At 36.5% G+C, this 17666-nt stretch overlaps 1 protein-coding gene across 3 annotated transcripts in view; it reads left to right on the forward strand.

Annotated features, from left to right (window-relative positions):
* The window catches only part of KCNT2 (potassium sodium-activated channel subfamily T member 2), a gene marked incomplete at both ends in the record, with an annotated part of 388861 nt that overhangs the window by 315069 nt on the left and 56126 nt on the right, over positions 1-17666 (forward strand). For 2 of the 3 annotated variants that reach the window (XM_080917663.1, XM_080917664.1), the window contains one exon: positions 6136-6270. In XM_080917663.1, the coding sequence (XP_080773789.1) occupies positions 6136-6270 (135 nt within the window). Of the gene's footprint in view, positions 1-3211; positions 3284-6135; positions 6271-17666 lie in introns of all 3 variants that reach the window. The other variant, XM_080917662.1, reaches the window with a different exon arrangement.

Below are 17666 nucleotides of genomic sequence, written 5' to 3' on the forward strand. Positions count from 1 at the left end.
TTCCCTGGAACTGGAGTTACAGAGTTTTGAGTTGCCCTGCAGATGCTGGAAATCACCCAGGTCCCCTGCTACAGCAGCAGATGCTCTTAGCTTCTGAGTCATCTCTCACAACCCTGATCAAACAATTTAAAGACTAAAAGGACAACTTAAATGTAGTTGTAAAATACTGATGAAATTAACTTTGATCCTAAAAGCATTTTACATCCTTTCCTTGAAGTTGAAATAAAAATATTATGCTTAATAATTCAATTGGACAGAAAGGGATTCCTTGAACTTTGCAAATCTAAGAAATTTATGATTTTACGGTCTAGTGATGTTGATTTACTTAGTATTTTAATATACGTACAGTATTGAGATATTTATAAAGGCATGAGATTTTATATTCACAGCCTGTGTTCTTATTAGATGCTACACTCAGAGCTGCGATTAACAGATGTGCTTATCTACCTGTACTTCTTAACACTGGCTGCTTTGTACATTTTTTTCGACATTTTATTTGATTTATAACTAGTCAAATTGTCAGTTTTGTTTGGCATGGGACTACAAATTTATTAGACGTGCATCTATTTCCTTGACAAATGTATCATTTAAATCTCTTTGATTTAAAAACACCTAAAATACTTCAGTATGTTTAAAAAACTTGTTTTATATATGATATATAAATAACACCTTTTACATTTATTTTCATATGATCAACTTTTTAGGAAGTTTATAGGAAAATTCCTTGACTATTTTACCATGATTTTTTTTCTCCATGTAACTTCTAATAGAACAAATAGAGAGAAAATACACAGCTTATTGTGTTTTTTTAAATAATTTTTCACTATATTAATCATTTCATCATACTTTGAATGCATGTAATGAAAATGAGACAAAGGACATATTTTCAATGAATTCTCCATGTGCTTATTTATTTTCTCAATAGCCGTGCTTCTCGATGTAAAGCTATGCTTTCAAATTCACTGTCTCCCAATGAGAAGGAAAATTGGCCAATTCTGTGTAACTAAATTACTAAACAGCCTTATATATTAATAGCTGATATTAACTCAGATAAATGAACCGCTATAAAATTCATGAATGCAAAGGTTTTTGTTTCTTTATATTTCTATTTTCTTTTAATCCACAGGTTAGTCATTAGTTACTGGGGTTCACTGAGAGTATGTACTTACATGATTTAGGTGATTAGATGATCCCTTCAGATTGGTGAAATCACATAAAGATGAATCTTATTTAAAAGCAAGTTCTAAGAATTTGGAAGATATTTTGCTCACTTCAAAAGTATGTTGCAAATACATCATAACTAAAATTCATGAGATTCTTTGAAAATGCACTTCTTGTAAAAATTAAAGTTTATTATCTCTACCAGTAATAAATAAGAGGAAAACATATTACAGTCTTGTCTTGAATTTTTTCTCTCACATGGCAGTGGATATAGCACAAATACTATTTGCTCCAAGTCTGAGTACTTGTTATTACTCAGAAAAAATAATTCTCGTAATAAATTTAATGATTAGATTGTATGAGAGTTCCAAAAAGTATAGAGTAGAGACCTCCTGAGAACACAAAACTAAACAAACAAACAAAACAAAAACAAAACAAAAATCAAAAAACCCTGACAACAAAAACCTCAAAGAAAAACTAAATAAATTGGAATAATCTTATCCTAAAAGAATATACTAGATTAAAATAGATATCATGGAATCTCATGTGCATATCTATGATTAATAATTAGGATATTTAAAAAGCCAGAAACAAAGGATCTAGAAATTTTAAAAGACACATGCAAAAATACTTTTTGGAACAAAACTACCTTGGTCTTTGAGCATTTCTGGTGCTTGCATCTTTATGCATACTTCTAAAATTATAAAGTGTATCAAGAGCAGTAAAATAATGACCTTCTAATGTTAAGAAGCAAGAAAGTGGTCTAGAAACTGAACTGAAAACTCTATCCTAAACTATGCAAATACATGTCTTAGAATATTGATTAAGAACTTTAAAGATAGTTAAAGATTGCATAATATCCACTCTGTGGTTGCTTGAGATCTTGATAGAAATTGATGCTCAAAAGGCATCTGAAGGTGAACATACCAATGTCATATGTGACACAAACTAGAAACAATTACAAAAGTGAATAAAGGTTACAAGTTAAACAATTTTGAATTCTTACACCAAAATTGTGGTAGTTTATACAATATAATAGTACTGGTCTATTCAATATTACCAATGAGTTAAACATCTGGGAGAATTTTAGTCAAAATTTTAACAGTATCATTATTTCAAAGTTATTTTTTAAATACATTACTGTATTGAACTTTATGTTTGTTTAGAGTTTAAGGAGATAGGACAGAAACCAACAGGAAGTAAATAGGGAAAGAATTCATCCAACTGGGGAACAGCATTTGGGAAATTTCAAGTTTCTCTCTCCTTACATTGAACTAGAATCTTTCATCTGCCATGCACATATCAAATTCTTCCTCATCTGCCAACACCCCAAATAAATATTATCTCTCTGTATTATTCCCAGTTCTGTGTCCTGGATGCAGCCAGTGCTTTTTTTCTTTTTATAATAAAAGATTGCATTCTTATGATTTTCTATATGCATTTAAAATTCTTCATATGTTATAAATTGATTCATGTATACAATGATATATTTAAAAGTTCATTGAACAGTGTTTGGGTCTATGTATGCTCGGTGGATGCATACATAAATTAAAAACTATAAAGTGGAGGTAACTTATTAAGTCATCTCTAAGCAAGGGTGAAGTCTGTGGTTCTTTCTTTTGCTGTGCTTACACATAAAGATTTCAGTGACAATGAGGATTTGTGCATCAATATGCCATGGTGAGACGGTAAAGTCGCAGGTGAATACTGTCCATGTAACTTTATGTAGCGCAACTTTTCCATACATGTGTAGACTATCAACTAGACATATTGAGATATGAAGAATGTAATTATATCCATTCTTTAGACAAAGCTCTCCTGATACACAAGCTCATTGATTACTACTTAGAGGCATTTGTAGTGCTTAAGGTCATCTGAAAATGTAACAACCATTTGCCCTTCCTTGTCAAATTCTTTTCTGCACTGGGTAACTGAAATATTTGATAAGTATTGTCCTAATTAAGAGTAATAATTCACACACTTGCTTCCCTTCCCTAGAAGTGCTGTCCCTATTGTGACACTCTGTTTTTGTAACCCGTCTGCCACATAGGCCAGATATGCATTTTCTGGATGCAATCTGTTGGTTTCCAATGGTTTACTACATGGTGGGCTCCATTGACAAGTAGGTGACAATGTCTGTGTCACATGACAAGTGCAGTGTCCTGTGAACTGTCAAGTGCTGTGTCTTCTTCCTGCATGATCAGTGTCCTTTGTCGTGTTGGTAGAGTAAATATGGTGACCCATGCATGTGGAGCACTCGCCGCTGTGCCGTGTACCTCTTATCGTCCTGCTAAGCTGCAATTCATTGCTGCATTGCAACAGACCATGCTGCATGTCAGATTGCTCAGGCTCACACATTCGCAACGCTCTTCCAGTCTTGAAGCTTTTGCTAAAGCAGCAATTATTTTTTTGTGGTAACGTTATTGATAAAGTGGCATTCCACATTGCAACACCATGAGGCTGCTACCATAATTTCAATGTCAAGAGTAACACTTTCTTGACAATTTTTTTTACAGAAAATTTCAAAATTCATAATTATATCACTTGCTAATAGAAAAATTTTGTTATGCACGCAGTTATGCAGTGTATTAACATAAAATATAAAATTTAAACAAACATTTTTGTGACACTATTAATAAAAAAATTAGTATCAGATGAATACCAAGAAATATTGTAAAATATGTGTGATGGTCAGAAAAGAAAATAAGAATATTAAATTCTAAAGAAGGAGATAACGAGGACTGATTGATTGTATACTAATAATTTTTGAAGGTTGGTCACCATATCTATATGCATGTGTATGTACTATAGAGGCAATTATGTATGTAGTGTCTCTGTATAATTCTTGTGAGCCTACGTTTGAAATTTTTAAGAATATAAAATCCATTTAAGCAAGAACACTTCCTCACACTTGCAAATTTCACATTTTCCACCCTGGAAAACATGGAAAAGTAAAAAAGGCATCTCTGGTATGGGTTTCATTGGCTGTGATCGCCACCTGGTGGCTGAACAGTTTAAAGCAGCCTGCTTTATAAGAAGGGAAGAAGATTAAAGCACAGAGGAGTATCAGAGAGAAGACAGCCAGGACTCACATGAGTAAGTTCCTAGCCTACTCAAAACTGCTAAAATGTTAATTAGTACTACAAAAGCCTTAAGAACCCAAAGATTCTATATGTTCCACTAACATTCCAACCATATATATAATCTCTATATTCCAATGCGTCATTTAATAATAACAACATCCTGTGTCACTGCAGCAGATAATACTTTGAGGAGGATGAAGTCAATAGATGCACTGGAGAGCAGTGTGTTTCAAGGCACTTAGAACAAGTTCTTGTAGCAAAATATTTATTCACTATTAACGTCTGTTTTACAAAATCATTTCTGCTCTGACTCAGTAAACCTGACTTTTTACCAGTTTATGTTTCTCTTGATCTGTAAAATTATAGGAGAGGATTTTGATGTAGAAAAAGACTAAAGAGGCTGAAAATGCAATACCTTGAAACAAGTGACTAGAAGCAAGATGGCTTAGTCATCACCAAATCCTCCATTGGGGACCACATCACCTTCTTTTTCTACATAACTTTTTTTCTGTGTTGCTGTGGTTTTAATTAAGGAGCTGCACATGATGAAATGCATCTTACTGCTGACGTAAAGCCCTAGACCTTATCTGATCATTTCTAAAATGTTATTTAATCAGATTAGGAAGAAATACAATGAATCTGGAAGAGTAGAAATTTAGCTCGACGATCATTGTACTGGTCAGATATTACAATTCTGTCTTCTTTTCCCATGGGAAATGTATTCGCAATGAAATGCTGTGTAAACAGTTTTGGCCTTAAAATATCTGTCACAGGGAATGGCTCCAAATTCAAATGTACTATTTGTCTTCCCAACACACACCCCCAAGTTATTCCTTGGGGTCTCAGGCTGAGGCTTTCTTAATAGTTCTTTGAGGCCAGTTAACCCATCATGTGCTTTTATGAGCTGTCCAGAAAATAACTTCCGTTAATATCAGCAGTGACAGCAGTTTTTGTTTGTTTGTTTGTTTCTTTGTTTGTTTGGGATTTTTTTTGTGAGCTTGAATCAGGAGGTGTGGACATTAACTGACTTTTTTATCTATCCTCACTGAACTAATATTCCTCCTACTGTCTGTTCCCACTGAGGTGTGGAACTTGTCCACCCTTCTACTAGGTCAAGTTTAGTTTCGCCCCATTTTTTGTCCCATTTTTCTAGTCTGTACAAAGCAAAGACAGAGAGACTAGTAGTTGCCCAGGTTCAGCCTTCATGATAAACAGCCCTTTCTTTAATGTGCAGGGAAGATGCCAGTCCATACATTTTACTGAAATAAGAATGAAAACTGACCAGGATCTTTTACAACTACTTATAACCACTTTTTCCGGTTACCTCATACAGACAAAGAAACTTGGACCATTCGATTTCTTGATAAAAAAAAATGTTTTCAGACAAACACACACACACACACACACACACACACGACTCTCATTTTAATGTAGGAACAATTGAGATAGATAGAAAGATAGATAGATAGGTTGATTTATAAATTCATATCACGTATCTTTATATTTCTACGTTAGCTTATTGACTAAATTAATATAGCCATTGCCCCTTTTATACGCTCATGAAAATTAGCAACTTAAACCAATTAGGATGTTTTGTCCTTGAAATAATACACTAGCTATAAGCATAATTTATTGCCTTACTTTCTATTTAACCATTTATATACTAAGTGTTACTGAGCACAGATTCCAAATATGGATGCTTTGGAACTGTTAGTATGCGACGAACTCTGAATTTATATCAGCAGACCATATTGCATTCCAGTTCTCATTAGACTCTATCTGTATTCTCTGTGAAATCAGCTACCAATAAGCAGATTGAGGCACTGTGCTCAGTATTCTTGTTTATTTAAAGACCTTCTTTGTTTTTTCTCCTTGTGAATTTTTTTCAAAGCCTAGATGATTTGCTCAGGTGTGGAGTGACCTTTGCGGCCAACATGGTGGTTGTGGACAAAGAAAGTACCATGAGTGCCGAGGAGGACTACATGGCAGATGCCAAGACAATTGTGAATGTGCAGACTCTCTTCAGGTATGCATCTGGAGCCTAAGGCTGTGACCACACTTGTTGTGTTTTCTATATGTAAAGTATTTGATTTTATCTGTTCATGAAGAATAGCCATGGACCAGGAAAGCTCACCTTAGTTTATTCATTTGATCATGAAGCAAATACTTATGTAGTATATAATAAAGTTAAAAAACATTCTTTAAATAATGATAGATTTATTTTCTATAGCTTCATAATAAATTCTAAAACAAATTATGTACAGTGGCTGTCATGATTTAAGACAGACTGTGTTCTGATTTCGGTTTCTTTCCTAGCAGTGACCCAAGACTTGACGGTAATTAAGACTGTGACCTTGTCAGGCAGTAATCTATTCAGGATGAGAATGGATTTGTAACTTTACCCTCCCCCTTTTCACATCTTTCATTAAACTAGTTCATATGTAAACCTCCGGTTTGGTAATGATGGAGCCTGGACAGACAGACCGGACCAGAAAAATGTTTCCTTGTGAGAAGTGGAGTAAGAAGCACTTTAGAAATCACATCTCTGAGTCATTTGGCATTGCTCTGGAATCATATGAAAGTTTCATTTCAAAGTTTCCATTTTGTGAATGGGTTTTTAGATACCCAAAGGACACGTGTGACCTACTGAATTACAAAGATGATTCAAATATTCTCAACTCTTTCACCATGCTGCTCTTCAACTTCATACTGGTGGCAACGACTATGTCATCTTCAAGTACCTCTGTCTATAGGTTGAGCATATAGCTCACAGGTAGGACCTTAGGTGAGACCCAAGCTAGAGTGAAGGTTTCAACTGTGATTTTTAGAAACTTTTCTTCTTGAAATCTCAAAGTCTCAATTACAATCCACTTACAATTTATACATTCATAAAATATCTTTATTTTGATATTGAGGTATCACAAACCTACCATTCTTTAGAAAATACATGATATTTTTAAAGGATGTATTAAACATTATGCACTATAGTGGCTGGTTTTGTGTGACAGACTGGAAAATCATAAAAACTTAAGCTATTACAGAGAGTAGCAAAGGCCATCTGGAATAGCGCCCACCTGGGGTTTCTCCTGACATCACTAACTTAACAAACTGAATGTGTTCCTAACCTCATTGGAATTCAGTTTCGTGCACATCCATAAAATCCTGAGAAAGTTAATTAACCTACCTTGAAATGGGAATAACACTTAAAGAAGGAACATGTAAAGAATCTGTTGTCACCACACCCAGGAAGTGTGCTCTTAATTTACATTAGACATTCTAGCTCTAATTGGAAGAATGCACAGTATTATGTTCTTACAATGTTGTAGCTCATGCAAGATACAGGTAAACATTATTGCCCAGAATAGTGCATTGAAAACTAATGTAAGCCATATTAAAAATATGATCGTTGTAAGCAACTTTTTACTTTAGAGAATAAAAACAGGAATTACTTTAATGCTGAGGTTCACAGACAATGGAGTACACACATAAACGCACACGTACACACGCACACTTTGCAAAAGCTAAATTACCATTTTTATAGAAGAACATTTTCAAACTGAATATGCTATTTTACAATATGTACTTCATTTAATTCTGTTGTAACCAAGATAGAGTTGGTTCAATCTTTATTATCTGCTCGTTGACTGAATTACTTGGTTCCAAGATAGTAATGAATTATTAACTTGTTAAAAGGCATCAAAATATTAATTACTCATCTCAAACTAGCTGACAAGAGGCCTTCAGAGAAGATATATACTACTAAACAGTTGACCACAAATCAGCTCTTCTCTGGAGCTGGCTGATGGATGAATGAGTGAATCAATGAGTGAATGAGTGAATGATCATTGCATGATCCCTCAAACAATAGTTTCATCTTTTTTAAAGGGGCCTGAATCCTACCCGAAGAGTTACAACCTGTGAGGGTTTCTAAGAACAGGGGAAGTAGACTTCTCCAGAAAAGAGAATGGCTATTGGTTATCCAGTTGCCAGTGATTAGCCCTGACATCTATATGTATAAATAACACTATAGGGAATCGGCCGGTGGTGTTGATATAGTCAGGAAGGTAAGTATCTACCAAATCTTAACTTCCACACTCAGTTTCTCCACAGCATCTGATTTTCTTTAAACTTCCTGTTTTCTAACGTTCCTAAATCTTTGTACACTTACCCTGTATGCTACCATCAATTAGCCTTACCATTTCATTGCCCCTAGTCAAGAGTTTTCTCTCTCTACCCAGACTGAAATTCAGCCATTTATCCCACATTTTATTGCACAGATCATAACTAAGAAATGTGCCAACTTTCAGGATAAAAATCACAAGTTTTATTTTTCCCCTCCATCTATTAATTTACTACTAATATCAGACCAAATCCTAAAATCTCAACCACTTCTGGCATTGTCAGTTTTACACTGGAAACAGCTCACCCCAGTCTCCATAATGTTGTAGGCAGACATCCTATGCCTAGCCCATGCAACTCAGTGTCTTCTGCCAAAGAAAAGTGAAGTTTATCTATCTTCTCCCTCACAACAGCTGCTGGAGTCTCCCTTTCACCTGCTGGTTGTTTTAGTTGTAAACTCTAAGCAAACTGCCCTTCAGTTTCCTTCTGAGTCTGTTTTTAAATTCTGCAAAACTAAGAGGCAACAAAAGGAAACTTATGTTGTCCAACAACAGGATAAAGGAAAGGAAATTTAAAAGTACTCAGATAATGGAAATGAATCTATCACTGGCAAAATGTGCAAGTCAAATTTATCAGCATCTAATCTGTGATATAAACCCCTCTTCTGCAGTAATTTGCAATTACTGTCCTTAGAATTATCAGCAGGTGATAAAGGTGATGTCTTACTCTGAGAGTTTAACAGGCTAGGTTTGGTCACTCATTTCTTCATGCCAGCAAAGAGAGAAGATCTGTTATCAGTTCACCTTGACCCAAAGCAATTTGGGGCTGGGAAACGGTTAATTTTAGGTTACAAGTTCCAGCATGTTTTTGAGGAAAGGCAGTGCAAGAATTCAAGGAAGGTACCTGGAAGTACAAAGCAGGAATCCATAAGGAACACTACTTGCTGGCTGCTTTCCCTGATGTGTTCAGCTTGCTTTCTTATATACAACCAGAGCTACCCCTGCTCCCAGTAATGACACCACCCATATTGGACTATGGCCTCATTCATCGATTAACAATGATGAAAGTGCCTCACAAACAAGGTTCTGCAACCAACCCTTCAGCACAGGTTCTCATTTTTAAACATGTCAAGCCGACAATTGAAGCTACTTGTTGGCAGAAGGAATAGTGAAAAGCAGAAAAAGTTAAGTTAATAAAGAAAAGAAAAAGGTGGGGGGGGGTCTTAGTAATCCAACGACTGTCTTCAGAATGTCTTTGAGCCACTTGTATTTAAAGCAACTAAGAATTATGTCATGGGACAAATGTATGCAGAATTAAATAAACCTGCCCAACATATAGTCCCATTCAAAATTTTCTCTTGGTCCCTGTAAGGTACTCAGAAATTGTCCCTGCTCACAGTAAGTTATTTCTGCTCCAGAATGCTCCCTGGTCAGCACAGGCAAGTTCCTTCATGGAGGCGTGGAAGGGCTCTGAGTTGACTCTTTATAGAAAACTATATGCCTTATGTATTTGTTCAGCAGCAAGTAGCTGTGCCTAGAAGACATTCTGCTGTTTGTTTGTTTGTTTTTAAGAACACTAGAAAGGCATCCATGAGACCTGTTTGTGTCCAGATTCATTGTGTCAGAGAAGACAGATGTAAATGGAAGACACTCCCTCATTTCTTTAGTAGAGATGATGTCAGGAATTGTTTTAATTTTTGGCTAAACAAAAACATTTTTCGTGTATTCAGCAAGGAGATCATATATTCTCATGTGAATAAAATACACGTAATTCCAGCTTTTTCTGCAAACACAAGGAAGAATCCCTTCTATTTGTTTTTAACAACCCAATCTTGAGAGACTTGGGGTGATATTCCACATTTGATGTAAAAATTCCTGAAAAATATTTCTGCCTTAAGCAAATAGAAACAGAATACAAGTTTTGACAATCCTGTGGTCCGTAAACGAAGGCAGGCAGTCCCCTGCCTGAGGATCAGTGTTTAGTGCTGGTGACTAGGGGTCAATAGAGATACCTCCAGAGGCAGCTGCCTGTGGCAGCCAGTGGAAGAAATTACTCAGCAGATGTTTTTCTCTGTGGGAACAAAGCTTAATTTAATGGGGCTAGCAGTCCCGATTTTTAGCAGGAAAACAATGAACTCTTTTAACTTTGGAGCCAGTAAGAAAGAGGAAAGAGAGAACATTCACACATTTGCTAACACACACACATACCACACAGTATATACACATACCACACAGTATGTATACAAAAAGTGAGTGTATGAAGCAAAAGGTAGAGTCCAATATCATTATTTACATAAATATATTCATACATGCATACAAACATATATGCATAATACATGCATTCATAAACAGAGTTGATGGATAGAAGGAATAATTTTTGAACCCCCTCATTTTGTTTTTCCTTATAGCTTACATATTCCAAAAAAATCTTTCAAGAAGTGTAAAATTGCAATGTGATTACATTTTTGATTTATTTTAGTGAATGATTGTAAAAACTGGGAAAGGGGATAACATTTGAGATGTAAATAAAATATGCCCAATAAAAATGTAAAAAATTGCATAAAATGTCATGGATTTAATAAAAAATATTATCTACAATTTAATAAAGAAAACAAATTATTTCCAAAAACCCACGTACATTTGTAACTAAGCAAATTGTTATAGATTAACAAACTGTAAGCAAACAAAGCTGTTTTCTCAGCCAGCTTCTCTTACCAGCAGACAGCAAGGAGTAATTATTTTATTATTTATTTTTAAAATTAATCTTTTAAGCATCATAAAAGAATCACAAATCTAAACTTTTATATAAAAACCAGTAATACCTACTATAAATCCTTAGGATGAATATCAACGCAACAGCAATTTTCATTAAATCATATCAGGAAGCTGAGGGTAAAAATGTGTATAAGATATAAATTATCGCCAGCCCAGCCTCAGTGAGAGTCAAGTCAGCCAGTGCTGCCATTGTTCTTGTCCCCTGACCATAAAAGGTCCCTGGCTTAACTAATAAGAGGTGTGCCTGTCTGAACTTCACATTTAAGATTTTCCACATGAGAGCCAATAGTAAAAACATCTCCACCTAGCTTCACTAACAATTTTCTTTTACCAAATGTTTCTGAGAGTGGCAGTCATTGCTGACAATCTACATCTCTAAGTTCTTTTCTAGGGTGGTGACTGAATCATTAATCTGTTCCAGCAACAGTACCTGAAAGAGATCAGGCATTATTATTGTGAGTGCCAGAGATACTGCCCAGAGAGAGACTTAAAGCATCCTTAAAGTTTTTCTATCATTCTTAGATTAATAGAGGTATGAGGGCTGCAAGCAGAGCAGAACTCCATAAGAGCATGATGTCCTCAGGACATGTGGTCCTTGGGGTTGTGAGACACTAAGACTCAACAGTGTGCTTGTGGTAAACGATCGGCCACATTCCGTAAGTTCTAAAGTCATTTGTCATTCACTGCCCTCAGCAGCAAGTCAAGCATAAGAGCCTTTGCTATATCATAATTCAACCCTATTTCTGTTGACCACTGTGAAGCAAAATGTCTTTGCAAAACCATACAGTCCTTACTCTCATGATTGTCTTGCTCAACCTCACAAGTCATGGGATAAACCATAACAGAAATGACCAAGAATGACTTCATTTGACATTTGATTCTTCAAATTTTCTCCTTGTTTATTCCCCTCTCTCTTTTCCTCTCCCTTGACCCCTTTCTCTCTATCTGTATATTACTAATGTATATATATATTAAAAATATACATTAATTATATATTATATATTAATTAATGTAATTGTTTAAATTAACAAAAATGTGTGTTTATATATATATATATATATATATATACATATATATATATATATATATATATATATGTGTGTGTGTATGTATGTATGTATGTATTTATATATCAAATTTTTGGCCCTGAAGACTTAGCCATTTCTTGATAAACATCTGGTCTTTTGGTCCTAATTTTTCTTTTTGCCAGGATTTAATCTTTCAGAAAATAGGTGATGGATGTCAAGGTATTTGTGATCATCCCAAAACCCCTTATGACCAAGTGCAAACAAAGTTTGTAAGAGAAAGCACACTTGCTATATGCTTTTGCTAAATGCTCTGGGAGTTTTAATAAGCTTAATCTTCTTACACATACCATCTTTAAGAATTACACACCCACCACCACCATCACCACCACTGTCTGAGAATGATAGAAGACCGCTTTATTTCTAAAGGAAGCAGAGACAATCCAGATTTTTCTCTTTCGTGCACACTAGACAGGAAACTTGCTATTGGTTCCAATGTCAGTTTGGCCAAAGTGTGCTTCTTCATTCACTAAGATAGAAAGGAAAAGAAGAAAGTACCTTTGCCACTGTTTTAATGCCAGGAAGAAACATCATAACCAATACGATTCTTTTAAGTTTTTACTTATTCATTTTACCTCGAACTACTCCTCTTCCAGGTCACCTCCTCCCATAATCCTTTCCTCTATGCCCTCTCTCCTCCTCCTCTGAGCAGGTTTCCCCTAAACCCAGGCATACCCCCAACTTGTCACATCAAATCTAGGAGGTGTAGGCACAGCCCCTGTATGTTCTTTGGTTAGTACTCTAGTCTCTGAGAGCCCCAAGGGTCCAGGTTAGTTGACTCTGATAGTTTTCCCATGTGATTCTTATTCACTTAAAAACCATAATACTTCCTTTTGTTCTTCCATAAACGTCCTGAATCTCCATCCAGTGTTGGGCTGTGGACGTCTGTATCTTCTAAATCAGCTACTAGATGGAGTCTCTAAGAAAACAGCTATGCCCTAGACTCCTGTCTGCAAGCATAACAGAGTGAAATTAATTGTACCAGAGATTGGTGCTTGCTTATAGGATGACTCTTAAGTGTGGCCAGTTATTGGTTGGTCATTTCTCCAGTCTCTATCCCCAATCCTTGCATTTCTTTAGACAGCATAAGTTTGGTGTTGAAAGTTTCGTGGGTGGGTTGGTGTTCCTATCCATTGGGGTTGCTGCCTGGCCACAGGAGGTGGCCTCCCCTGGTTCCAGATCTCCAGTGCTAGATCAAGCACTAACTCAAGGCTAAGGACCCTTATAAAAGAAAGCATTTGCTTGTGCTTTATTATCATGATGGAGAGCATAATGCTGCAGAAGCAGCTGAGAGGGTTTTATCCCACTCCATAGGAAGAAGGCAAAGAGTCACTGTGCCTGACGTGTGCTTTTGCAATCTGAAAGTCTATACCCCAGTCAAACCTCATTATTCAAGGCCACACCTACTCCAACAGGGCCACACCTCCTAATATTTCTCAAATAATCCACTCCCTGGTTACTAAGCATGCAAATATGGGAGACAATAGGGTTGTGGGGGCATACATACTCATTTAAATCACTACAGAAAGGAAGAAAGAAACAAAAAATGGAAAAATAAAAGAAAGAGAAAGATGGAAAAGAAAGTACAAGGAAAGGAAAGGGAGACACAGAGAGAAGGAATCTGAAGAGACAGCTCAGAGGAGTAGTTTGGTTTCCAGAACCCTGTAAGTCTCACAAAAACCTGTAACTCTACCTCCATGATCTAACTTACTCTTTTGACATCTCTGAGCACCTGCACTCCTGTGCACATAAATACACACACACACACACACACACACACACACACACACACACACACACGCACACACGCATGCACACACAGGCACACATTATTAAAAATAAATACTTGTATTTGTGCTACCAAAAACTAAAAATTGAAATTGAATCAAATTGTTCTTTAGTCAGAGAGCCAGTGACCTGTGGAGACAGTGGCTTAATTAGCATCCTAATGACTTGTTGTGAAAGTCATCACCAGCTTGTGGGCTTTAAGGGGTAAGAGTAGGTCAGAGCCAGTCAATCATTTCAGAACTCAGTCGTGCCCCTCTGGTGAAGTAGTTAGTAACACTTCTGAGACCTGTCATGTCTGCGGTTCTCCTGTTATCCTTCCTTTCACTGATGTTCCTGAGAAGTCTTGTCTCAGGCATTTCTTGAACTGGTGAGTGGAGTTAGTGTCTGTCAGCATTAACCCTGTACTCCTCCAGAGCCATATGGACAGGGTATAAGGGGTTGTTAACCCAGTGCAAATCATCAGTAGTGTTTACATGCTAAACTGTTAATATATGCATGCAGATTTCTTTCTGTAATGTGACATGTGTGGGTGTTTGGAATACAGATTATAAAAGCAGTCGCCTCACTCTATCTGTCCCTTCTGTTCTGATCAGATTGATTAGTGGTCCCAAAACTGTTCAGTGATGACTGGAACCCAAGGAACTTCCAGTAGGATGTGTTTTATGTCAAATGAATTCTTTCACTAGAACAACCTTAATAAGTCTTATTTGGATTTGTTGATGCTCTTTTATTTTTTTGGCAGTAATGGGAATTGAACTCAGATCCTTGCAAATACTGAACATGTACTCTACTACTGACCCATATCTGCAACCCTACCATTATTTTATTAGGTGTTTGTTTTGGAGGATTTTGTTTGTTTCTTGGCTCTTCTTGGCAAGTCACCACTGTCTCAGAAGGATTAAAATGAAAGTCTTTCTGTCTTTATGTTCCCACCCCCAATTTTATTTCTTAGATTATAGGCATACTCCATGCCCAAATGTTAGGCAAGTATATATATATATATTTGGGACATATTATAGTCTTGATTTGTTCATTCTCTTATGATGGATTTTTCTATATAGATTTTTAGTCTTATGAGTACTCTTAGTATCCATAAAAAAAATCATAGTTCTCATATCGAGGCAAGGAGAAGACAGATTAACTTGGACACAAATATACCTGACCAGGCCCCAGACACAGAGATCCAGGATGTCCCAAATAACATGTTCTAGGGTGGAAACAGTTTCATGAAGTTTTTATAGTTACTGAGTAAAAATAAAAGTAAAAATAAAAAGTCAAAGCATTTTTCAAATCCATCACTGGAAGTGCTTGGTAGATGGCATACACCAAAGGAGATGCCTCTGCTGGGGGTCTCCGAGGTTTTCTGATAGTATTTTTAACTTTTGGTTCAGTGGAAGCTGGTGGAGTGTTAGATTTCAGAAGGATGGTAGAAAATCAGTATAATTATAAGAATATTAGGTCAGATAGAGGTGAGCAATAAAAGGCAAAAGCGACTAAAGTTAGCCTGGTGTCACTCGGCCGTAGATACTAACACTCCAGCCTTCCATGTCTTTGAGGCACTAATCAATCACAGTCTGTACCAGACTACCCGCCTTTGAGCTGTCTGTCCCCTAGATGAGCAGAGGCAGGGGTTGAATCTTTCAGTTGTTCTTTATTCACAGATAGTTGACAATCTAGAAAGAGAGAGGATCTACATCCTGAAAGAACAGCCTTCTCTTGTCTTTAAAAGCTAGCATACTTTATATGGTATCTCAGCAGTGGTATAAAATCCTTCCAAAGCTTAGTATTAATCCTCCATCGACTGGTATACTGGTCGACCTTGCCTATAAGAGTCTCCTCTTATTGCCTCTTGTACTCTCTCTTATTATCCCTCTCTGTGTAGTAGGGTTTATTGATGCACACAGCCAAAGAGTCCCAAGTGTTCTGCTCAAAGTGGAGCTCAACAATATTTAAATCAAAGTTTAATGCATCACAATACAGTTAGCAATCTTTGTGGGCTGACCTACATAAAATATACAAATTCATATTGATTTAATAATGTGAAGTACCTGTTCTTGTACTAAGAGTAGGTAAAATAAAAAGAGTAAGCCCTTGATGTTTTCAATTTGTATATTTGTTTCTTTGTGTTAGACATCAGGCCAGTATTGTTCCTTATAGCAGGAAGCTCTCTGGAAATAACTACCCAGAAACTTCAGAATCGATAGAGGAAGTCGGGGAGTTACAGAGCATTTCTGTTTTTTTACCCAGAAACCAGATTTTTAGACACTAATGGTTGATTTACCTCCCCCAAGACATTTTCTGAATACCAAAAACATTAAGAGAGAGGGCCTCTGCCAAGTCTCTGTTTTACCAGTCTTGTTGTACTTACAACCATATAGCTCCACATCTAAGTACAAACACTAACCCAATTTTTCCCAGACAAAGAAGTACCGAAAATGTGTATATGAGTGTGAAATGTAAGGAAAAGTAACCCCTTTCTATGAAATACTGGGTCTAGAAATATGTCTCAGGGAATAAGCCCTTGTTTCATGTGCATACTGAGTTCCTGAGTTCAGATGCCACATAAATGTCATCTTAGAAGCCTGCATGTTCAGTCTCTGAACTTGGGGGACAGAGAAATGAGGTCCTTAGAGCTCATTAGTCGGCTCTCTAGACAAATCAATGAGGTCTGCTCTTTTTATAAATATCATCTATAAGGTAAACATCAATGAATATGACACATGAAAATAATATCTGGTTTACATTCATGTGTATACATGAACACATTACATACATACATACATTCATACATACATACACACACTACATTTTTTATAAAATATTTTATACTCTCATAGTATTATAAAATGTATTTTTACCTTACCTAAATTTAAACAAGCTAATTGAGTTTGAATTAACTAGGTTGTGCTATTGTTGTTCTGTTTTGGAGCTGTTTGGCATCTGAATAGACTCAATCTTTGTTCATGAAAAAGAAGGTTCTTTTGAAAGGGTCTAGTGTTTGTTAGACAACATTTGGCAAAAGACTAGGCATCAGGTAAAAGGGGAAAAAAAAAGCATTGTCCTTTGGAATTGAGAAACACAAGTTTCTCTACATAGAATAATAAAAATGGGTTACTGTTTGTCAATTTTGCATTTAATTTGGTGCTTGTTATGGTAAATAAAAACCGGGGTAACCTTTCATCAGGAGCTAGAGCCAGCATCGAGGAACCATATGGCACTGCCAGACATGTTTCTCTCAGCGGCTCCTTGCTGCCCCCAAGAACTCACAGACCCAGGCAGTCTGCCTCGCCCACCCTGGCTGCTTCTGACCCTGGTCCAAGACAGTCCCAGCTTGCTATTTTCATGCACTTTCCCTTGGCGAGTTGGGACATTCCTATTCCACGGCCGGCTCTGTGCATTTTCTGCCACTATACGTTCTTTTCATTTAATTAAGTTACCATATTAATAAACATACCAAATTACTTATAGCAACATCTAGTTATGCACAGAGAACATTTACATCCGCCACCATCTTGGCTTCCAGCTCCTTCCCCTTCCACCTCTTTCTCTGGCTCCCCTGATTCTCCTTTCCTCCTTTCCCCCTCTCTCCTTCCTAGATTTTTCCCCACCTACCCTTCTCTTTTATCCAATGTTAGGCATGACCTGCCTAGCTGCAG

The sequence above is a fragment of the Micromys minutus genome (assembly GCF_963924665.1).
Source record: "Micromys minutus genome assembly, chromosome: 6".
NCBI classification, from domain to species: domain Eukaryota; kingdom Metazoa; phylum Chordata; class Mammalia; order Rodentia; family Muridae; genus Micromys; species Micromys minutus.